The sequence below is a fragment of the Amblyomma americanum genome, chromosome 3 (genome assembly GCF_052857255.1).
Source record: "Amblyomma americanum isolate KBUSLIRL-KWMA chromosome 3, ASM5285725v1, whole genome shotgun sequence".
Lineage (NCBI taxonomy): Eukaryota > Metazoa > Arthropoda > Arachnida > Ixodida > Ixodidae > Amblyomma > Amblyomma americanum.
This window is the reverse complement of record NC_135499.1, coordinates 150,680,661-150,705,594: the sequence shown is the minus strand read 5'-3', so window position 1 is coordinate 150,705,594 and position 24,934 is coordinate 150,680,661. Positions and strand designations below refer to the sequence as shown.

The 24,934-nt window shown below is 48.8% G+C and overlaps 2 protein-coding genes across 6 annotated transcripts in view; both read right to left on the bottom strand.

The window, feature by feature from the left end:
• The window catches only part of Khc (kinesin heavy chain), a 100,292-nt gene extending 86,987 nt beyond the window's left edge, over positions 1–13,305 (bottom strand). The window contains exon 1 of one of the 5 annotated variants that reach the window (XM_077658297.1): positions 12,788–13,305. In XM_077658297.1, coding sequence (XP_077514423.1) covers positions 12,788–12,952 — 165 coding nt within the window. In that variant the 5' untranslated portion in view covers positions 12,953–13,305. The remainder of the gene's footprint in view (positions 1–12,787) is intronic. The other 4 variants (XM_077658298.1, XM_077658296.1, XM_077658299.1 and 1 more) reach the window with 4 other exon arrangements.
• Positions 13,306–19,093: 5,788 nt separating this feature from the next.
• Positions 19,094–20,683, bottom strand: LOC144123389 (uncharacterized). Its single transcript, XM_077656229.1, has one exon. It carries the CDS (start codon positions 20,573–20,575, stop codon positions 19,265–19,267), a length of 1,311 nt encoding a protein of 436 aa, XP_077512355.1. The 5' UTR covers positions 20,576–20,683; the 3' UTR covers positions 19,094–19,264.
• Positions 20,684–24,934: the final 4,251 nt, after the last annotated feature.

The window sequence follows — 24,934 nt, the reverse complement described above, 5'->3', positions numbered from 1 at the left end:
CTCTCCGTGGCTAGGTCACGTGACAACGGAGCATAGGGACAATATGAAGGGACCTGCGATGGGGCATTTATACAGGGCACCACCAACACGTATCAGCTCTCTCTTGTTCCAAAGCCCCAAGATGCAACCTCTTGTACACAAAGCTTTCACTCATCTCCCGCAGCATCTCTGTTTCGTCGGGCACGACACCGAACGGGCGACGCCGATGTCGTCGCTACCCCAGTCCGAACAGTCCAAGAGCTTGCTCACGCAATCGGACTCAGGTTCGCACACCATGCTCGCACACATGTTCATAGAAAATGTGTGTCAAGGACAGTAAAGGCTCGCGTATAACAGTGACGGCACTTAAGCACGCCACACACAGTGTGGAAAAGAATGTCCCCTGAAGCGAGTGCAGCTGCCAGCTGTAGACAGCGGCAGATTGTTTTGCGAAACGCGACACCAGGGAATGATATTTGGCATTGCTTTATTTCCAACTCACGCTGGTAATCTTGTCTGGACAGCTCACGAAGCGCTGCACTCACTTTCCATCAACAACCTCGCCTCCTGGGGAAGCTCGCCGATGCACGACGTGACGTGTCTTGCACTGGCGTCGTGCGCATCGACACCGCAGTTGCCGGTCCAATCAGGAGCGCCGCAAAAAGCCGTGAGCGTTTAGTGACCCACAGAGCAAGCGTTACACTCGCAGGAAGCCATGAATGCGCAGGACTGCGAGCTAGGATACGTTCGTCGAGACCACGATACATACCAGGCGGAAAACACGCGGGAAGGTTCGGTACTACTACTCCTGCGATAGGTTGTGTCCCGACGAAATCGAGGGTTTATCTCGCATGCCGCGTTGTCAGCGCTCCGGATGAGTTCACACGGAGCGTCCGAAAAGAAAGGCAGGAATTTCACGTGGCGTACTTAGCAGAGCACCTGCGCCGCCTTAAGCCCAAGATATCATCAAATCCGCGGGATGCCTACCCGCCGCGTAGCGGAACGCCCTTTCCCTTCGCGCCGATTTCTTTCGCGTCCTACCGACACCAAGTCCTTCGTGCGAATCGGTGCCGTGTGTATATGTTCGGGCAGCACTCTTATAAATAAAAGTGGTCTACAGACTTCTTATAGACTCTACTGCCTTCCAATAGATATTTCCTTCGGTCTATCCCCAGTCTATATGATTTGTATTGCCTATAGACTAATCTCAAGGATGAGTCTATAGACAGTCTGTAGACTTTATGGACAGTACACAGATTGTGTAAAGAAATTTTAGTAAGGGCGGGGGGCCTCAGACTACGACGCTGTTTTTCAAAACCGAGCTATCTCCTGCGAGCAAAAGAAGCCGCAATCAAGGAATCAATGCCCAATGGTGAAGGGTACCGCACAATTCACAGTCGGGGCATCAAAAAAAAAAAAAAGGCGGAGAGAAAGCAAAACACCAGGAAAAGAAGTACAAACAGTGCTTTCTCTGCACTGTCCCGCGACCTCTTCCTTGTATTTGCCTTCCGTTTTGCTTTGCCGGCCCAGAGTCTCCAAACCAGTCTCTTGACAGTTTTACCCGCCGCGGTGGCTCAGTGGTTAGGGCGCTCGACTACTGATCCGGAGTTCCCGGGTTCGAACACGACCGCGGCGGCTGCGTTTTTATGGAGGAAAAACGCTAAGGCGCCCGTGTTCTGTGCGATGTCAGTGCCCGTTAAAGATCCCCAGGTGGTCGAAATTATTCCGGAGCCCTCCACTACGGCACCTCTCTCTTCTTTTCTTCTTTCACTCCCTCCTTTACCCTTCCCTTACGGCGCGGTTCAGGTGTCCAACGATATATGAGACAGATACTGCGCCATTTCCTTTCCCCAAAAAAACAATTATTATTACCAATTATTGACCGTTGACGCGTGCCCATAATACAATGAAGCATCTCACGATCAAGTGACGCCGCTCAACGCAGGCGGCACAAGCTAACCGCTCACGTCCTACGGGCTTGACGACAGGCGATCATCTCTCAACAGGAAAGGGTTGAGATGGAAATGAGTCCCGATTCGCGGCGACCTCAATACGCTGCGTCACACGCGCGCGGACGGACCGGAAGGAAGCAAACCTCCTCTTCCTCTGATGACACGCTCCGCACAAGCTGCGGCGATGGGATGAAGGAACAGACGACGATTCGCCCGTGCCAATTGAAAACTCCCACACCCTCCGCCTCGTCCCGGAGGGAAGCGGGGCGTCCAGAAATAGCCGACGACAGCATGCCTCCCACTCCCCCCCATTCGTTCACCCCCCGCTGCAAGCACGGGTCAATTGCATCACAGTTGAGAAACAGCACAGAAAAAAAAAAAACCGCCCGCGGAAAGCGTCGAAAATAGCCACCACGCGCGTCATTCACTTTCGAGGGGGCGTCGCGACAGTTGATTTCCCGCCACAACGCCTGCCTCGGCATAGCCCAGAAGGCACAGAATGACGCGGCAAGTGCGGCAAAATGGCCAGTCCCCACGCCTGCCTCGGCATAGCCCAGAAGGCACAGAATGAAGGGGCAAGTGCGGCAAAATGGCCAGTCCCCGCGCCTGCGCTCCCTCGGGCGACCACCGTTCGACACTTTACGCGCGCAACCTGTTCCACTCGCGCTCCTAGCTTACGCTTCACAATCTGCAAACTGCGACGGGGATTAAAAGATAGCAGGTATACGAAAGCCTTTGTCAAAAATATACAGCCCGATCAGGCTTGTTTGTGGGCCATGCAGCGCGACTGCATTTGCATCGTCATCGTCCTAAAAATGGGCAAAAGGAACGCAGCCCTCACTCCTCCGAAACTTAAAAGGAATTCGAAGCAGCCCGACTGCAGTACGTAATTCAAACCCCTCGGGCTGCTGAACATGGGTTTCGCTTACGGGCTTCTGGTAACGCTCGTTAGCTACAGGACCCAAAAGCACCACAACCAATAAGAGAAAGGAAGATGAGAAAACGAAACACTGACCATGAATGAACTAAAAAAAAAAAGCTTGAGCAATTAAGTTTCGGGCTTAATAGGGAGCTCCAGCTGCACTGTGGCTTCCACAACAAAGGCAGCTAACCATTCCAGAGCGAAGCGGCACCAAACATCACTAAAAAGTCGTGACACGTGCCCGCTGCCGCCGACACCGTCCCACGCGTTTCTTTTTCCAGCCAGCGCACCTGTCAGCGGTGCCAAGAGAGCCTCGCACGCGCGCGCCGCATTCCCGGACTCTTAATCGACGCCATTTGTAGCAACACGCTCGTTCGTTCGGTTACATCGCGTTTCATGCCCTGCGGGCATCTACGCCGCACGCGAGAAACAAATGACGTCACCGCACACGCTTATGCCACGCTCACGGTGGCCAACGGGGAGACCTGTCATAGGCAAGAAAACCGCGAGGGGGAATCTTTCGTGCTGCGGGTGCTCTGCTCACTATCGGGTGGAGCAAGATGAACTGCGTAATGCATGCCGCAGCTTGGCCGATACCGCAGCACGTGGTCTCAGCCAGCGCGAACACGGCCGCCGTGGCGCGTTGATTGACGCACACGCGGGCTCTCAGCAACAGAGGCCAGGGGCCGCCCGCTCCGGCGGGAAACACGTGGTTGCTCCCCCGCCGCAGGCACTGTTTCCCACTGGCCACGCTCGGGCCGGAGCACGTAGCACTCGTTCTGCTCGTGCGTGCGACGTCTTTTCCGAAAGACTACGCTACGGGGTCACGCGTCCTTGCACTTTACTGAGTCGACACCCGAGGGTCTCCTCTTTTTTAGCGCGCCAGCCGACTGCACCACGTCACGGTAGAACCGGGCGTATAAAAAGCACGTTACGGAGCCATTCTTCCCCAGACAACCCCTCGCAGGCCGCTTTTATAGCGCGGTCCTATGCAGTTAAATACCGCCCCCCGCCAATTACACGGAATGCAGGAAAGCCAACTGCGGGGCGGCAGGTGACGAACGCTCAGGGTCAATGACGAATCGCCACCCTCCCGCTACAAGGGCGGGCAACGCCAATCCCAGACACACACACACGGCGAGACGGCGAAAACAAAGTGATCACGCCAGCCTCCTCCTCGCCCTCTTTCCGGCGACACACACTCTCTCCCATCGTCTGCAGCGGGCGACGAAAGCTGGCCGCCTGCCTCTCCGCACCCGCTGCAAACGACACATGTACACTGCTGCCCCTCTGCGGGGTGACCAATCGCAGCGACTTCGCTGAGGCACCTTTTGCCCGCGCCTCCTCCTGCTGCTGCTGCTGCCAGGAGGTATTTCGAGGCACGCAACGGGTGGCGCTCGGGGGAGAATCGAATACGAAGAGAGAGAAAAGTGAGAAGGCCAGGCAACATGAGACAATCGACGGCGGGAGCGCGCTAATGAAGTCGCGCGAAGATCATTACCCCCCACGCGACTGCACAACCGTTCATTCATTTGTCTTCCACGGAGTCGCGCGCGTCCGGAGCGGAGCCAGTCCTGCTGCGTCGGTGCACGGAGTACCCCCTGCTCTTCACCAACACTTTTATCACCCGGCGGCTTCCAATGGCACGCATAAGAACGCAAATCGCCCTACTCGCACCTTTCACACCGGCACCACCTTGTTTTTCACCTACACCAGAAAAAACGCGTGCAAAAAAAAACATTTGTCTAAGGTATTCCAAACTACTCAGTATTGCCTACAGCCAATGCAGTAATATGTAATATTATATATTAAATATAAATGTAGCAGATTAATAGAAACGAGCGACGTCGTTTCGAGTTAAAAGTCTCTCGGCGCGCAGCCCGTGCCTTCCCGTAACATGCACCTGGGCTGCGTCTGTCCACTATTATGACGCACTCACAAAGAAACAGCAAACGCCACTAATGCAGGAAAACATCCTTCAGATGCATGCTCGAAAATCAAATAAAAGAGCATGCAAACAACTAGTAAGGAACTAAAGCGCGATAACTGTCGCGCCATCGGTGGGCACCCGAACCGTATCCTGAGAGAGTGTGTGTGGGGTGGGTGGGGGAAGGTAAAGTGCTTATTTGCTACGAAAAGTCCGAGAAGTACGGTTGTACACTTTACTTGCGTAAACAAAGCGGTAAATGTCTTAGTGGTAAAAACTTTAGTGATCGTCTCGTCGGCATATGTTTGTCGCGTGTGCGAAAGAGAAAACACATGTTAGGAAAGTGGTAACCGCTGTGCCGTGGGAGAGGGTGGTTGCGTTTGTGTTGTTTGTGTATTTGATTGCAACCTCTCCTTTCCCAAATATTTAATCCACTCTTTTCCCCAATCTGTGATTAGTTGGCGGAAACCTTATTTTCCTTTCCCTAACCACTGATTGGTGAGGTGTGTCGCTTGTAATCTTATTGGTTGCTGTCCGCGCTAAGGGCGGAGACAGAGGGTTTAAAAACAAGCGCTCTGGGTTGAACGGGGGCTGAATTCGTCTGATCCACGATTTAGTCATGTTGTAAATAGTTTTCTCCTTGCTTTATTTATGTTGTAAATGAATAGTTAACCTTCTCCTTGCTTCGAGTAACGTGAATGTTTGCGAGTTAGAACCACCGGGTCCTCAAGAAACCCAGATTTCATCATCAACAAGATGTTTCCTCTCATCGCCACCTGAAGGGGGAAACTCAACTGCGAGGGTGCGCGAACAAAACGAGTCTCAGTTAGGAACAATGACACGCCGTCTGGCAGAAAGCGCCCAGCCCAGCCGGCCAAGCAGTGGACGCTATATTTAGCGGACGAAGCTAAACGCCTTCCCGGCTGTCCGGCCACCGCTCGGCACTATCGGCGCGGCGAAAGCAGGATGCGATACGGACAGCATCGTGTGTCACCAGCCGAAGGGCGCGCACTGCAGGCCGCTTATCGCAGCGCCCAAACGACAGCACGATGACGACGGGCGTCGTATTCCCTTTCCGGAGTACGGCGAAGACTCGCACTCTTTGCAGGGGCCTCGAGGATGCCGCCTGTCTGCACAAGAAAATGGAGGACAGCTCACTCCCTTTTTGCTCCTTTCTGTTTGTCACGAGTCGTGGCAGTGGTTTTATGGGCTTTAACGGCTCAAAGAGACTCAGGCTACGACGGACGGCGCAGTGGAGGGCTCCGGATAATTTCTACCACCAGGGACTCTTTAACGTGCACTGCCATCGCACAGTACACGGGTCGATGGCATTTCGACAGGATGCCTCCCTCCATCGAGACGCGGGATCGAATTCGCGTCTTTCGGGCCAGCAGCCCAGCACCATCACCACTCAGCCACCGCGGGGCGGCGAGTCATGACATGTTAGTTCGCGCACGAAAAAAAAAAGGAGGACGCTTAAGCTTCGCCTTTAAGAGTGAAACCCGACAGCGTGCTGCAGCGCTGCCAGGGAGTCCACGGAACGCCATCGCCCGTTCGACACGACGCCTTGACCATTGGAAACACCTTCGAACAAATTTTGCATATTTAATTGATCAATTAAACTTTAAATTGTCTTAATGACCATCATCAAACATTGGCTTTTTCATTCGGAGCATTTTGGCACCTTTGAACCCCCATTTTTCCATTTAGTTAATTAATAAATCAATTACAATAATTTCATTAACTCGTAATCAACTATCACGCACCAATCATAACGTACCACGGTACGATTTTTTTCTTACGCAGTCCTCTATTAATAATTTCCGACACGCGGTGCTGACTACTAATACGCCGACGGCTTTTCGACTGAACGAGCTGTGTACCGTCAGAAGACAAGTGAGATCAACTAGTACCTGCATGGCACGGCCACTGGCAAGTGGACGCCGCAAGCAAAAAAAAAAAAGGCAGCTGACTAATGTTTCAGAGCGAACAAATCTTGAGTTTTCTCGTTTCGTGGCCTCAATTACCGTGACTTCTACGGGCGTAACTTCGCGGCGTTACAAACACTGTGACCCGGCCGCGGTTACTAGCTACGCGCTTTCCTGAATGAGAAATTGGCGGGCTCGTTTTCGCGAACCTACAACGTTTCAATAATGGTGTCATCGCTGAAGGTTTCCAGTTTAGGCAACCCCAGGACACAAGCGCGCGCTCTAAAACTTTCGTCGGGAACGTCTGTTAAGTATTACGTCACAGCTATGCACTGCGCATCCTAGTTTCGGTTTCCTGTTGGTTGCTGCTTTAAATAATAACAATTCAACAGGTTAAAATGAAAGGAAATCCGAAGTGACTCTCCCTGGACACGTCAACCGCGCCGTGAGGGAAGGGAGGCAAAGAAGGAACATTTACTACTCCTTTGGGTTCCTTACGCCGCACTGGTATCGCACAGCACGCGGACGTCCTGCTTATTTTCTTGAAAAACAATGCGCTGTAATCAGGAAAGACTAAAGGAATTTAATTCGATCATGAAGATAAAATGCTCGAAAGAACCGCTCCTTGCCCTTAACTGGTTCAGCCCTCAGCCTCGGTGACATGGCAGCGTATCACTGATACGGATCAAGGATAGCCGCGCGTACCAAAGCTGCTCGCCGCCCTACGCTACCTGCGAGATGCAGCCGACCGCAGACAGTAAAGGAAGACCCAAGCGGGCGCCGCATCGAAACAGAGCTCCTACCCGCACGCCCGGTGGCACGGGAACGCCGCGTAGATCCAGCGAAACGCGGCGCCCACGCTACAGACGCCGCGACAAGACTCCCGCATTCGCCAATCCCTTCCGCGCTGCTAACGCTACTCCTCCGCTCTGTTTCACCGCGTCACGGGACAGCCAGCGGAGCGTGCACATCCTCTCCTGAGAAAAACAAGGCGGCGCGGCCCCCAGCAAAGCGCCAGCAGCGCGGCCGCGACCACCACCAGCAGCAGTTGCAGTAGTAGCAACAACGGCAGCAATTTTCCGCCGCAGTGGCTCAACAATGGCGAGCCCGGCCCCCGTTTCGCCGCCCAATTCTTGCGACAGCGACCCAGAGGGAGAAACCGCCGCATGCCGGAGACCGGAACACAGCCAAATCAGCGGCAACTACTACTCCGAACGAAGAAAATCGTCAGATGCTCAAAAGTAAGAATAAGAAAGGGAGAGGGTAGCGAACAGAACAGCCGCCTCTCTTCCACTTCTCCGAACCCGTGACTCCCGCTCGCATTTTCGCTTTCTAATTCGGCGCGCACAAGTAGCCAACTCGCAGTTGCCCTTGCTGCTGCTTTCTTTTCTTTTCGCGGCCAGATAATCGGGGGCGATCGACGTACGGCAAGCGCCGGCGGCTGAACGTTGATGAACGACCCGGCGGAGCGTGAGTCACCCGGCCGAACAGGCGAGCGAGGGAGGCGACAGCCTTGGAAAAACGCGGGCCGTTGTGTTGACGAGGGAGGGAGGGAATGCAGTAGGAAGACATAAGGTCTCTTTCCCTCCCTGTCACTTTTCTTTTTTTCTCCCGCAGAGACAGCAGGTGCACCGCGCCACAGCAGAAACAGACGTGTCAAGGACGCCCTTTCGGCGATCGCCGGCTACACGTGCGGCCGCCGGTCCTCGCAGAGGAGGGGACAATGAAGACGCGAGAAGGACGAAGACAAAGGGACAAGTGCCGGCAGCGGCGGACACTGCACGCTACTCGAAAAGCGACGCCGCCACAGGGAATCGGCTCGCATTTGAAAACTTTCACAAGACCGGTCAAGCCTCAGGCATCGACGGTAGCGTCAGAAAGCGTGCCTTACAAACGCGCTAAATAAGACCCGGCAACCCCACACCACCTTATATAATTGCTGTCAAGTTTTCTCAATAAACAGCCTCGCCGGAATCCGAACTTCATTTTCGCCTCAAATATACGCACGCTGGCACTCAAATGTTTCGCTCCGTACTCTATACAAACGAAACAGCGAACCGCCGCCGCCTCCCGAACCGTCGTTACTTTCATGTAGCTGCAGGGTCACGTGATCAGAATCTCGCCAAATTCGAGGGGGCAGACGACAGTCGGCGTCACGAAATCCCCCCCCCCCCCCCCCCCTCAAAGCAAGCACGTCTGCACCGCTAGGAGGTTTTATGCATAGATCTAACCTGGCAAAATACATCTCCATGCGTTCATAAGTGATGCACTTCTTAGCAGGGGTGGGGGTGATAAGACATGAAACTCTATACAATGGACCAGTTCAATACCGCCTTCAAAGCGCAGTTGAGCCGCTCCAGCTGATAAGGAATACGCTATCAGTGCACAATGTAAACAGTGCAGCCAGGAATGTACGAGCTCGTGTCGCCGCCGAGCAGTACTCCGTGCAAGGGAGTGGTCCTAAGCAAACATGCCCACGCACCTTCCTCGTCCTAGAGCAGCTGATAGCCGAGCGGAGTGTCAACATCATCGAGACGGTGCGTGCGTCAGTCATGCAAAGCTCCGATAAGCGCCTTATCGGAGCATTCCGAGAGGCAGGGTGACGGCATCGGCCCCTCCTGTTCGTTCTCTCAGCAACGAATACGAAAAGGGAGAAAAATCGGGCCCCGTGGTCAACTGAAGGCGCCCTTATCGGAAGTTCGGCTCGCTCTGCCAGCAAGCCCCGTTAAAATACTAACGCAGTAAACGGACTTGCGCAATGCAAACGCAACTACAGGTGCTGCCCGTAAATACAAACTGTCGATAAGGTTAGTAAGAACTCTAACGGATAACTGCAGTTCCTGCTTTTGCTCGAGGTTATGACGATTACTACAGCTAATTTTCCTTCATTATTCCCGCTGAACAATGTGTTACGTGCCACCATCTGCGTGCTTGTGACAAGTGCCTTGAATTTATCAAAAAGGCGCAGGTATCCGCATAAAGTAATTGCGTGGTAAGAAATCCGAGCCCGCCGCAGTGGCGGTCGAATGGAGGCGAAATTCTAGAGGCCCGTGTACTGTGCGATGTCAGTGCACGGTCACGAACCCCAGGCGGTCGAAATTTCCGGAGCCCTCCACTACGGCATCCCTCATAGCCTGAGTGGCTTTGGGACGTTAAACCCCGTAAAACGAAACCAAGAAATCCAGCCTCCAGGTTGATCACGCTTCAAAGACGGTGGTCGGCGAAGCAGCTGCTCTGTACTGCCGCTGTAATCAACATCCTCAAGCGCCTTGTAGCATGCTTCGAGAGAGTAGAAGAGTGTTAGGTTTCGTGGGTCCCGTCTCAGCAATTCCAGCTAGGTTCCTTTTGACTGCCAACAAAGTCCTTCTGGCAGCCCAGTGCTTTGTAGAAAATATGCACACCGAAATATGGCCGCCGTGGTCGGGAGTCGAGCCCGCGACCTCGTACTCAGTGGCGGACAGCCACAACTACAGAGCCGCCGCGGCAAGTGAGGAATTGCAGCCAAACACATTAAACTGATCCCAGTCAAAAAAAAATGAGAAAAGGAGTAAGCGTCACAAAATTCTCGTTGCCTTCAAGACTGCATCACTCCAGCAAGTCACACTGGAAGTGCCGGAGAGTACTGCTTCTGAAGCGGTTGTAGCTATGAATATATTTTTCTATGACAGCAGTAGTAAAAACATCTCTACCAAGAGGAAACCCTCCTCTTCACTACATTAGGCGCGGGGCTGAAGGCGGACCACGTTTCCGAGATTCCGGAGTCGAATTGGAGTGGCATTTATTTTTCTCCTGAGCATGCAGCTGATTACGGGGATGTGCCACCGCACCGAGTTGTGCGAGCGTGCGTGTGTGCAGGCGCTCCGAAACGGCGAAAAAGAATTTATAGGCAACCAATCCACTTGTGACCCCGGAACGGTTGAACAGCAGCAGGAAATGGGTAACGACAGCGGGGGCAAGTGCGCAAGTTGCTACGGCAACGTGCAACCGAGACAGAGAAGCAAACAGAACCGTAGTGCAGCAGCGCGCAGGCATTGCAGTCGGCCGCCCGCATTGTCCCACGCTGCGCGATAGTCTCTGCATACTTTCAAGTGAATCATCATTATGCGGGAAGTGCCCGGACGGCTTACCATCGCGCTACCAAATGCGGCCCGAGAACCGCCGCAGGACGGAAGCTTCCTCCAAGTCTCTTCGGCAAGACGGCAACTTCCGGAACTTGCGCTAAACTTCCCTACATCCGACATGACGGAAGCGAACAGTCGCCGAAACCAAGGGGCATAGGAGATGTTTATATATATATATATATATATATATATATATATATATATATATATATATATATATATATATATATATATATATATATATATATATATATATATATAATTTGTGGTATTCTTCAATGCGAGCTTAGTAGCGTAATTGTTTATTAAATATAACTGAACAGAAAGCAGAAGAAAAACAACCACATGCCGTCGGTGCGATCCAAACCCACGACCTCCGCGTCCGAATTCGACACCTGGAATCCGAACAATTGTGGAACAATCGCGCAAGTTGATCCTCACCCAAAGATGGAGAGAGAGAGAGAGAGAGAGAGAGAGAGAATTGCCACACATCCATAAGACGGCCGCAGCACACGTTGTCATGCAAGGGAGGCTCTCGGTTCCGTGTTCTGCGAAAGCAGAGCGAGCGAAGAATAAGGCTACGAGTCACAGGACCTTGCCACGCAACGTCGACATCTTATATGTAGCCTTTTATGTTAACTTGATATATTGACAGCCGTCCCCGTTTCCTAACAAAGGAAAAAAATTGCGAGAATAATACCACTAGTTCCAACTGCCACAGGTTATGCACAGCTGGGAAGAATGGATTACCCGGCTGAAAACTGCTCACGGAGAGCAGAGAATGAATGGGGGATGGAGGGGAACGCACAGCTGCGTCCCAATAGCTATACCAATTTAAAGCTTCTTACTGCTTTCTCTCGCACGTGGTTTCGCTTTGATTTCAGAAAAATTTCGAATTCTTAACACGCACAAACACACCAGCTAAGGTGATATCCCAAAGGACGGGTCCTTGCCCTGAACGCGTCAGCGATCAGCTGGGAAAAACACGCGGACCTTTCTGGAGCAGTCTTCCTAATCGCCCTGTATCGGCGGTTTAGGAATGGAAAGCTTTCGAGGGAGTCGATAGGAATTCCAGAGATAGAAAGTGACTTGTGTTTATTCGTTTACCTTGGATATCTGTTTAGCCGAACCACAAGTGAAAGTTTGCACGTCGGAGAGCAGATAGCCGTTGCTGTGACGGTGAAAGCAATGAGCAGCAGTCCCCCAGCTCCGCTGCTGCGCCAGACTGCGTCACGGTCAGCGGTCACACACGCGTGTCACAATGCGAAACTCCGCTTGCGACAGCCAGGCTCTGATGAGACCTGCCTGCCTGGCAGGCTGCGCAAACCACGGGTGGCATGTATAAGTCACTAGCTCGCGTGGCACCGCTGCAGATTTCCGATTTGATCAAAATACCCCAGCTAGCACGTTTTACTTCGCACAACACAGAGTTTCGCACGGAAGTGATTCAGCGACTGCCCAGACCTTTATGTGACGTTTCGTCACAGTCAATTAAAAACAATTAATAGCACAGTTCAAGTGCTCTACAATGACGGCAAACTAAACTGGCTTTGGTGGTTATATTCGCAACTCAAGTCCTGTAGCAAGCTCTGCTGTGATGTATACGCCTTCCACTGTACGAAGATACCGAACAAACCAATAAGTTTGTTTTAAATGTACAGCAAACGGCTCTTCTTCAGGGCTGCCAAATGGAACAGTTGAGAACTAAATAACATGTCGCTGCTGGACATTAGGTCGAGTTTTTGCAACATGTGCAAAAGAGGGACGGAAAGAAAAAAAAAAGTAAGGTCTGCTCCCGTGAGTTCCGTAGCGACCGAGTCGGGGCAACGCCTAGGGGGTACGGGCAGCCGCTACGGAGAATCAATGAAAAAAATTTCTGTCGTTCGTGTGTGACGCGTTTAACTGCGTAGAGAGCTCATGGGCGTCTTAAAGGGCAGAAAAAAGGACACGGCACTCACCGCAATCGACACACAATCCTCCGATCCCGAAGGAAACTTGACGATGAACTTGCTGCCGGCACGCTCTTCGGCATCGTTGAGCGGCCTGAACCGGCAGACGACTTTGATGTTGCACTCTGCCGGAGGTGCCTCCGGTGCGTTCGGTGCGTTGGGGGCTTGCTGCATGGCGTACTTTTTTTTTTTTTACAGATACACACAGCTGAGAACTAGATAAAGAGCATGACCGCACGATGCACGCAGCGTATCGATCCCACTAGCTTTAGGCCTACGCGACAGTCTCCATGATCCGCACAGGCTACGCACGTCAGCTGAACATCTGGCCGGTCAGTGGTCGCCCTGGGAGCCCGGAGCAGGCGTGCAGCGGTGAAGCACAATGGCTGAGCACGGTCGACGCGTCCGTCTTGAGCACGGCATCCAAAGAGGGAAGAACAAAGGGAATGACCACAGCACTGGGCAATCACTGGGAACGTCGACCGGCCATGCTCAGCCAGCCGCGAGGGGTACGACGGGAGTCGCTCGAGCTGACGTCAGACCCGTCGGGCGCTCGCGATGCCGCTCCAACGCTCGCCGCGGCAACTCAGTGCCATCTCGGCTCAAGCGGCCGAATTACGGCGCGTAGCTTCGTGGCGGCGGGTGTTGCAGACGACAGCAGCCTAATTGTGCGGCGCGACCGCGTTGTTAAAATGCATTCGTACCTCCACTGCTGCGCAGCGGTAAACCCAACAAGCATTAATGTTTCCTCTGCTCACGGTCCACGACTGAATAGTTCTGTTGAGTCGTACCCAAGCTGGAAAGAAAGACGGCACCGATGGAAGTTTTAGTGCTAACAAGACCGAAACACGCTCAAACGCGCGCACGCGAGTGTGTGCGCGCAATTTAGCCCTGAGTTGTACTGATTCGAAATGAGACCAGAACAAGCGCGGGGTGACACATTGGTACGCGCACACACGCACAACAGAATTCTTCTCAGCGCTTGCTACTCCACACGTCACGTATGCACTAACCAGAGCAGCATGCATGAGCAGCTCTTCAATCAACCTCTGCGGAGGTGAGTAACAGTATAGCGTGGCGCACGGTAAATTATATATTCCCATCAACCACATATATATCTACTGAACGTTTAACAAACATCCTTCCGAAACATTTAAGCACGTCCAGCGGACATCGCTATATCCAGCACTGAATGTGCTTGCTTTGCATATCAAAATCTCCGCCCCAATATTGGTGAATCGATATAATATGAACGCTACTGCTGGACATGCTGGGCGTTTGGTCAATGTCTGAATGCATATCTTTCAAGCCTACATACATGCCTCTGCAACACACATAGCAACATTTTTTTTTTTAGCGCACATGTGGCACACCATAGTTTAGGATAAGGTCCAATTGCAACTGCTGTGCCAGAATATTTAGGTTACTCCCTCTTTCTCTACACCCACTTGGTCCAAAAATAACCTTCACTCATGTGCACTATGCAGTCACAAAGAGTGTATATTAATTCATTCTATGTCCTGCACAATTGATAGCATTATCTATACTGCTTTTGAAAAATCTAATAATACCCAGCTATACCATGTGGACACCTATGATATGCACATAACATGCGCATCCACTGAGGGTCTATGCTATACCCATGAGAAAGAGCCTTGGATGTAGTCTTTTTAACTATATACACATAGCATATCCATCCAGAAAATGTGGAAAATGTTTTCTGCTTTCGATACATGAAGTACTGAACCGCGAACAATTGTCACAAAGGTGTTCTAGAAGATGGCAGTCGGTCCATTTTAATGTTGCAAATGACCTGCAACTTTCTGACTGGGATGATAGGAAAGCTTTCACATGATGCAACACTCACACAGCACTGCAGGACACCTGAAAAGAGATATCTCTTCAGCAATCCAAAAGCAATAGACTATTGTAATGCTATAATGGGAACTAGATACATTACCAGTGAATACATAGGAAATGGGGTGAATGATGACATGGTATGTGTTTATATGTTGTCGAAAAAGCAGAGTGCATATACCTATATGTGTGGTAAATTTGATGGAAGACCAGCCATTGCAAACTAATTTATGGAAAATCACAAGATCAGGTCGGAGACAACTTACAATAATTAAAAGGCAGTGCTGCACTCCTTAAAGTTGTATCGGGGCTATCTATGTGCCCAATAAGGTGAGTCGAGCACGCACTGCAAAAATGCTAGGCAAACATGCTATATAGTTTTACAATTTCATAGCATAATTAAATTAAATTAAAGAGATATCATGCATGATCACTTTTATGAAGGACTTGGGTTTCAGGAATAGCAGATAATCTATTGTGAACGGAGCTACAAAAAAAAATATACAGCAGACTAACTATTACAACAAAGAAAATGGAAAGTAGTTAAATGGCACGGAAACTAATTATACAGCCATGGGGAATAATCAGACAAATGTAAATGCAAGCAGTGCTCAGATATTTATGTCGAGGTGAGGCACAAATGGAGAGCTCTCCTGTAAAGCAAGTTTTGGCAAGACATGCTCCCAAGAAAAAGTGCTATAATCTACTTATTGGCCAAAGGCTTTTTACACTGCTCAACCAAATGCACTCAAGTGAAACTTCATCCCCTCTGCAGCTCTAAGGTTTAGTGAACTTTTTTTGAGTTGTTCAAATAAAGTTAGGTGCCTCTGCAAGTGTGTCTGCGTGTCGACAGAGATGCAGGCATGAAAATAACCATGAAATTTGAACCATCAAATTGAATTTTAGCTCCTTAGCAAATTAAAAGTGCTCCTAAATTCCATCTTATCGCTGACAAATTAGACAGCTTAAGACTTGGAGGAATAACTGTCAGTGAAAGTCATCGATATTCCATTCAACCACAGCATTGCTGCTGGACGCGCAAAGCATCACCTTTAAGGGCATTCCAGATATCCACAGGAAATCCTAAAACTATTGCAAGATATACGGTGTGTTATCTTCACGAGATGAATGTCTGTGCTGCTGGTTTGGTTTTATGGGGTTTTTAACGTCCCAAAGAGACTTTGGCTTGCTTGGGCTTTATTCAGTTAACAAACTTTCTAATGCCCTGAGGTCGAGAGTTGGACGAAAACTCGTCTGGTCGGGGACGATCATAATAAAACTTAAAAGGAGGACGCCGACCAAAAGTAAAAAATGAAAAGAAAAAGAAAACAACAAAATGATGTTTCGGCTCGTTACATTTTGTTTTTTTTTGTTTTTTACTTTTGGTCGGCGTCCTCCTTTTAAGTTTTATTCTAATGCCCTCAAGCAAAATAGTTATCAAAGGCGCATCGCAAGCATTTTGCACACTGCAAGTGAAGTGCTGGGAAAAGTATCTAGTTTTTCATTCTTTAGAATGACTGATTTACAGAAATTATTAACAAACAGACTTCTTTGACATTGTTTTCAAATATTTGAAGGCAATATAAGGAATATGCTTGGAATAACTGTTCTCTTCATCTGTATCTGCCATCACCATCATCAGCCTGACTATGCCCACTTCAGGGCAAAGGCCTCTCCCATGTCTCTCCAATTAACCCTGTCCTTTGCCAGCTGCAGCCTCCGTATCCCCGCAAGCTTCTTAATATCATCCGCCCATCTAACTTTCTGCTGACCCCTGCTACGCTTGCCTTGTCTTGGAATCTACTCCGTTACCCTTAAGGAAGAGTGGTTATCTTGCCTTTGCGCTACCCCTGCCCAAGCCCATTTCTTCCTCTTGATTTGGGCTAGGATGTCATTAAACCGCATTTGTTCCCTCACCCACTTTCACAAAAGGTTGTGACCAAGTACCACACCAGGGCGGCCAATTCCTGCTCTGGTAAGGGAGTGTGCTGTCGGTATCCGTAATAGGCAGCTTTAAATTGCTTTGGGGTGAAGTGTTGGTGGATTTAGTTTTCCCAGAGAAGTGCACGTCTTTGGTTATATTATAATGTCAATATAGACTGTGCGAATCTCTTGTAGGCGGCATTTAAGTTCACTTGAAGAATTCTTTTTATTTTTTTGATAAGCCGGTGTCCTTTGCTTTATCTTCCGTTTAACCTCACAAGTCATCTGGGGTTTATCAACAGTTTGTCTGTGAGAGATATGTTTAAATGGAACATCTTTTTCCACAAGTGATAGCACCCCACTTTTAAAGGTATTCCATAGAAAGTCTGTGCTCCGAGATTAATTCTGAGCATATTGCAGATGTCACTGAATGAGCTATTGAATGACAGTTACTTGAGAACTTCTATTTTATGCTGCTGTTTTTATCAGTTATTCTGTTGCTCCAAAGAACCAAGTGTCTTTTGTAACTCCATGCCAAAGCTTGCAAGACTGCCATTATGTTTTTGCATTCTACCATCATATTATCGTCTAAAAGCAACAGACATCACAGAAACAATTTAAATTTAATGTCTTAGCACTCTGGATGTGGTGGTTTTCTTGGCAACTTTAGAACAGCACAGAATTAGTTCTCGTTTATGTTGTTCACTTATGCTACATGTCACATCATGCAAACATCCGTTCAGCATGGGCTCAAAAAATTCACACAAGCAATTCGCACAGTATAGAAAGTAATCTGCCTGATCACTTGAACAGACATTTAAGAAATCCCTTGTGTTTTCACCATAAGCGCAGTTCAAGGCTCCATTAGTGGACATTCCTTACTCAAAGGGAACCCTGTTTTACTATAGGATGCTTGAGACTAAACTGTACATCCTTTTGATATTTATTGATTGGAAAAAATATGCACTCATTTTTGCCTGACATGTCAAAATAAAGATCCCTCGCATTAAAGTAGCCTCCTTATCTTGTGTACCTTCTCATTAAAAAGATGTCTTACAAACAATCTTAGTACAGACTTCCCTGAATGACGTTCAGTCATGCTTAAGATTTTTTCTATGTGAACTAATTTTTTACACATTACAATCTTTCCATGTGCAAGGCTGATGAAAGAACCTGTACCAATGCTGATTACTGTTTTACACGCCAGCATTAAGCTCGTGTTCAGCAGAGAAACGCCGTAGTAGTTGGTGCTGGCATGTCACGAAAATCCAGATTGGTCAACAGGGTCATGACGTCACATGTCGAGCTGTGGAAAGAAAATTATTAAAACTTGAGGTATATGGTAATTACGGGGCTGTAGCATGACTCAAATATCATTATGATGTGTAAGGATCTAAACTTAATTATGCTGGGTAGCATGAGTCAGACACGCTACCTTTAGGCCTTTTTTTTCATTATTGACGCTACCCTTACCCGCAGCGGTGGCTCAGTGGTTAGGGCGCTCGACTACTGATCCGGAGCTCCCGGGTTCGAACCCGACCGCGGCGGCTGCGTTTTTATGGGGTAAAAACGCTAAGGCGCCCGTGTGCTGTGCGATGTCAGTGCACGTTAAAGATCCCCAGGTGGTCGAAATTATTCCGGAGCCCTCCACTACGGCACCTCTTCTTCCTTTCTTCTTTCACTCCTCCTTTATCCCTTCCCTTACGGCCCGGTTCAGGTGTCCAACGATATATGAGACAGATACTGCGCCATTTCCTTTCCCCAAAAAAACCAACCAACCAATTACCCTTAGGCGACTAAGGCATGTTCATTTTACTTGGCTAAAGCGAGACCTTGTGGTGTATCACGTGGTCTGACATGTGTACTGATGTATGCTAATGAGTGTTTGTAATTAGAAAGAGGTACTAATTAAATAAGTTAAGAAAATAGCAAGTAACTATAAACACTGTCGCATCATACCCAAAAATAAAATTAACAAATAAGGCAGAACTTAATCGTCCCCCAAATTTTGTCTCACTTCTTATATATGCTGATTATATACACGTTGGCAAGACAAAGTAAAAGCGCCATTTTTTAATTATATACAGATATGTGCTGAAGATAGGCACTTGTTTACAAGTTTGCTAGTAAGCAAAAAAAATTTAAATTAAGAAACAATGACAGTACTACACAGTGCAGAAGAAACAAGACACGAGGTGTCCTCTCACTTGTGCCGCATTTCTTTCATGCCGTGTACTCATCGCTATGCCAGACCAAACTAGCCCAAGCTGCGACGTTATTATAGTAAAAAACAATATAGCAAACTAAGTATAAGAGGGCAAAGGCACATGGGAAACTTTATCTCACAACAGGTAGCATCTCAATATGCTTGCTGATGTGGTTAACAAACAGCACATCTCACAACTACAGTAATGCCCTAGAGAAGGCTTTGTGATGCATCAAGCATGTATTTCAACATCCTGCTCGACTTAGGTCAGGCTTACCGCTGTGTTTTTCTCTGAGGCAGGGTGCATTTTGAATATACTGTAAATAAAACATATTTTAGTGTGTTTATTATGGTTACTGTTACACAGGACAAAGCTATGCACATGGCTGGAAAAGAAAAGAAAAAAAAAACAAGATTCAGGCACGCTTTGAACCTGACCGCAAGCACCTCCTAACCAGCTGTGAAAAATGTTCCTTCTGTCAACTGCCGCACAGCGGTGTTCATGTAGCGTCAGGCTCGCCTCTGCTCCTCATCGCACTCTGCATCCGCTTTGAGAAGCGAGCGGGGTTAGTGTGGAACTCCTTGAACAGCTCGTACAGTATGGTCGCCTTTTTGTCGCGGTGAAGAGCAGCCGTGTTATTCCTGCACCAAGTTTTCGGGTTGCCCTGGCAGTCTTCGGTGATTCGAGCCAAGAGGCTTTCGGCGCGCGAGTGCATGGCCGCCTGTGTCTCTTTCATCCTGTCGATCGCGGCAACTTTGGCACTCGCAGCAAGAAGGAGCTTCTTGCAGCGTTCTTCCAGCGCGGCCCCGTAGTCTTCCGGCGGGTCGCTCTTTGCCTCTTCCGGTTGAGCTGCAGCTGCTGCGGCTCCACCACACTGTTCAGCGATGGCGGTAGCTTCGGCTATAAGCGACTTGCACTTTTCTCGTCCTGAGGCGAGGATGCTGCGAAGACGGGAAACGCTGTTCAGCACATCATCGACGCGCAACTTGCCTGTTTCTTCGGAGCCCTCGATGTCACGCAGCCGGCGATTTTGGTACAGAAGTTGGCGCACAATGGCCACTCGCTTGTTGACGCTTGCCGTCAGCTTGAGTATATCCGAACAGTCGCGGGCGTCGGCCGTATCAAGCCGTGCTGACAGGAGCACGCGCTCGGCCAACTCTTTCGGAAGCCGAGTCTTCGATGGCGATCCACGCGACTTCTCGACGTCGTCATTGTCGCCTAGCAACCCGCGAACACGTTCTTCAACAAGGCGCGGAAGAGCAGCATACACGGCGCTGAGCTTGTTCAGTTCGATATCCCTGGAGGAATGCGCTACGTTTTGTGCACCGGGCGTAGTGGCGGTCCACACCTTCAGGTCGTGAGCGGCTGAGTCGTCGCCGATCAAAGTGCAAACAAGCTCCGCGCATAGCTTTCCTTGCCCCTGTGCGACGAACTCATCGCCGCCGTCCGCCAGGATGGCAGCAATGCAGTCATTAATGCTGTTTGCAACGCCCGATGTCGAGGGAACGCCAGCGCTTTCGTCGGGGCGCATTCGACGCCGCGGAATGATTTTAGCCTGTTTGCAGAGTTTGTCGCAAAGACTTCTTTCAGCTTTTAGGCAGGCCAGCAGCTTACCTACGTTGAGAAACTCGTCGGTCCCATCGGCGGATCTGCGTGCGAGCAGTCCATCAAGCTTCTGTGTCACCTCAGCGACGATGGCACCAGTCCTTTCGTGCACTTTCTTCAGGCGGTCATCGCAAAGTGCCAGCCGGGACAACTCTGCTTCCGCCTTGCTTATCGCAGAATCTAGGTCGAAACGCCGGGCAGTCATACCTTCTTTGTGACAGCGCACACGACGCACATTCGAATTTCGAACGCGGCGATGCGGCTTTCACGATTTTCGTTTATTCGCTGGATTGGATTGGTTGGGATTTGGTTGGATTGCAGCAATTCATCCTGGAGAACATGCCTGAAGCAATGCCTCCTGAAGAACATGCCTGAAGCGTCAGGGGTCTTTCTGTCCTCAGTAGAGCGCACGTCAGCCGTATGGCGGCGCTGTCAAATGACCCAGTATAACCCGTTTCCAGTGACTCTAACCCAGTAAGGGGGCAATTCAGCAATTATCGGTTAAGAAAAAGGTTAAAGAAACAGAGAGAGCTCTGTGGAAAACAGGGATGCTGACGAAATCGGCACTGGGAACATACCGGACCTTTAAACAGGAAATTGTCAAAGAAAATATCTATGATATTTGTAGGGGAAGCTCTTTGTTGTTTGAGGCCAGGACTGGAGTTTTGCGGACTAAGACGTATAGAGTCAGGTACCATGAGATGGACACTTTGTGCATTGCGTGCGGAGAGGAGGAGGAAACGGCTGAACACTTGATACTTATCTGTAAAGGGCTTCACCCTACAGTGGAAAGCAGCGGGGCTGACTTACCCAAGGCATTGGGGTTTAGGGATAGTGAAGGGAAAGTGGATTTTAAGAGGTTAGAAGTAACCAAGCGAAGGTTATACGATTGGTGGCTAAAAGCAAGACAGGAGTAAAATTTCACAAGGCATGGCTAGGTAGCTTGAGCCACCGCCCGATTTAAAGGGTTCAGCCGTATCCATCCATCCATCAAGTTGAGTTTCAAAAGAGAAACCAAAGTAGGACTGAAGCGAGATGAACAATAAGAGGGGAATTTTTACTCAGAAAAGCAACTGGAAGCAGCAGCCAAATAAATTGAGAAAGTAATTTTTGAGGATAGTGAAACAGAATGGACTTATACCAAATTAACTCGATTACTGGAGCAATAGCTAACTAAGGTGCGAGTACAGCTAAAAGGGAAAAGACGCAAACCCTAGAGTTGGTGGGATGAGAACGTCAAGAGGGCGATAGAGAAACGTCAGGAAGCGTCCAGGGAACACAGATATTCCAAGAAGAGGGGGGAACCAGAAGCTGAAGTAGACAGAAAATGGGTACCTTCATAAATTTGTGTAGAAGGGAAGCATCCTATTTGATGAATGAGAAAATTAGAAGAAAGGGTACCCAATGGATGTCAAAAGTAAATAAAAAAGATAGAAAAGCAGCTCCAAAATTCTGGAAGCATCTAAATGCAATGAGTAATAAGACTAGGCTGGAACAAAGGTTTATAGTTACAGCTCAGGGTATTCGACTAGAAGGGAATGAAGCGATAAAACACATAGGCACAAGGATGACAGAAAAATTTAAAGAAAGAAATGTTGCACATAATTTATTGAAGGAGGATAGACCGGTTACTGCAATAGCTTCACTTGAGCAAAGAGAGTGGGAAAGGGCAGAGAAGGTTCCTAGTGGCACGTCAACAGGACCAGATGGTATTCCGATTATGTTAATAAAGAAGCTAGGACCAAAATCCAAGCAAACATTAATACAGGTAGTGTATAAAATGATAGTGGATGGGAAAGTCCCCGATGAATGGCGATTAAGTAGAATGAACACGATATATAAGGGAAAGGGGGACAAAGCTGATGTAGGTAACTACCGTCCCATAACAGTGATCACATCTGTGGTGTACAGGGTGGTGATGCAGATTATAAAGGACAGATTGCAGGCTTGGGTGGAGAATGAGGGGGAGCTACAAAATGGGTTCCGGAAACAAAGGAGGTTGGAGGACAATCTGTTTTCGTTGACGCAGGTATAGAGATTGCTGAAAAGGAACACAGGCCCCTATGGCTAGCATTTCTGGATATTTAAAGAGCGTACGACAACGTTATTCAAGAGTATCTGTGGGACATACTGGGCACATTGGATGTGGAAGATGGTTAATTAATCTTTTAAAAGATATATATGAAGGTACCAGAGTGCTTATAAAATGGAAAAAAAAAATGTACGTGCCAGAGCCTGTAGAGATACAGCGGGCGCTTAGGCAAGGATGACCTCTGTCTCCTTTGTTGTTCATGTTGTACCTGCAAGGGTTGGAGACCAAGCTAGAGAGGAGCGGACTAGGCTTCAACCTTTCTTTTTTCAAGCAAGGAGAATTGATTAAACAGTCATTACCGGGTCTAATATGATATAGTGCTAATGGCAACAAGGAAGATTTACAGAAGTTGATAGACATATGTGGTACAGAGGGAGATAGATAAGGTTTCAAGTTTAGTAAGGAAAAATCTGCAGTCATCATATTTAATGATGAGGTCGGCGAGCATAGAATACAGGGGTTCACGCTAGAAATAGTGGATGAGTACGTATCTTGGGGTGTGGATAAATAACGGCGCTGAATATCTGACAGAGCATGAAAAATATGTAATGAATAAAGCTAGTAGGAACGCAGCTGTCATGAAAAATAGGGCACTGTGGAATTACAATAGGTATGAAGTGGTAAGAGGGATCTGGAAAGGGGTGATGGTTCCTAGCCTGACTTTTGGTAATGCGGTCCTGTGCATGAGACCAGATGTTCAAGCAAGGTTAGAAATTAAACAACGCGGCGTAGGGAGGCTAGCTTTGGGAGCACATGGCAATACTCCAAATCAGGGGGTACAGGATGATATAGGATGGGCATCGTTCGAGAGCAGAGAAGCTAGCAGTGAGATAGCATTTGAGGAGCGATTGAGAAAATTGGGGAGAAGCAGTGGGCTAGGAGAGTTTTCAGATACCTGTATATAAGGAATGTTGATACGAAATGGAGAAAGCGAACTAGAAAATTGACGAGCAAATATCTGGACAGCAGTAGGGGGGAAAATCAGCAATTATCAGTTAAGAAAAAGGTTAAAGAAACAGAAAGAGCTCTGTGGAAAACAGGGATGCTGACCAAATCAGCACTGGGAACATACATGAGCAGGAAATTGCCAAAGAAAATATCTATGATAACTGTAGGGGAAGCTCTTTGTTGTTTGAGGCCAGGACGGGTGTTACGCGGACTAAGACATATAGAGCCAGGTACTATGAGATAGACACGCACGTTGTGCGTTGCGTGCGGAGAGGAGGAAACGGCTGAACACTTGATACTTTTCTGTAAAGGGCTCACCCATAGTCATGGCTAGGTGGCTTGAGCCACCGCCCGATTTAAAGGGTTCAGCCGTATCCATCCGTCCGTCCGTCCGTCCGTCCGTCCATCCATCCATCCATCCATCCATCAATGCGGGGCGCCCGATCATTCTATTTCATCCTTTTTTCGGGCTTTTAGCAACAACTTTTAGTTCGTTAACGACAAAAAACATGATTTTGGATGCCTCATAGTGCAGCAAATGCTTAGAAAGTCTAAGCTGACTTCCACATATTACTGAAAGAGGATCGTCAGTTTCGATTTCGAAATCTAAAAGCGTGCTGTGCACCCCGTTCTATCATGCCGTTAGGACCTTTTGTCTTCTGCATAACCAGTGTTGATGGTGTTGATTTGTAGAGACTCTTGCTTGTTTAGGTCGTGATAGGGGATACTGTACGTACGTTACTAGATCTGCTCGCGAGGAGACTTGTATATAAGTCTTAGGGTGTCCTGTTCTTTCATATCCCTTTATTTTTACTGCTGACTCTTCGCAAGATTCTTGAGATTTGCTCTGTTGTATTCTTGAGAGAGGCGATGGTTTTGCTACATCGTCCTAGCTGTGTTCTGCTGCCACAATCCATGCCAAGCACTCGGACTTCCGTTTTCTCAGCTATTGTCTCGTTTCCGTGTTTCAAGGTGACTCTTAAAGCGTCTCTCAAGTTTTTAAAGCGAAAGATTTACTACGCCAGCCAGGCCGACGAACGACCTTGAGCCGTCGTTGCCTAGCAACGCCGCAGCCGCGCTCCAACAGATGGCGAAGCCGTCGCCGCTTGCTCTGGGACGGAGGGAGTGTCGCGGGGGTATATATATATATATATATATATATATATATATATATATATATATATATATATATATATATATATATATATATATATATATATATATATATATATATATATATATATATATATGTGTGTGTGTGTGTGTGTGTGTGTGTGTGTGTGTGTGTGTGTGTGTGTGCGTGTGCGTGCGTGCGTGTGCGTGCGTGCGCGCGCGTGTGTTTTTCCTCAGTGTATTGTAGTCGTTATGGAGAGCGCTTAAAGACGCACAACAACGACAGAACAAAGCGAGGAAGAAACAACGCGCTCAAGAGACGCCAGAAGAACGCGCCGCACGACTCAAGAAGCGTCGTAACGATGATGCGGCTAGAAGTCGTGCCACGTCCCAGAGTGATAGACGCTGCGT

Coding starts and splice junctions, on each gene's coding strand:
- LOC144123389 (XM_077656229.1), bottom strand. CDS start 20,575: ATGACTGCCCGGCGTTTCGACCTAGATTCTGCGATAAGCAAGGCGGAA.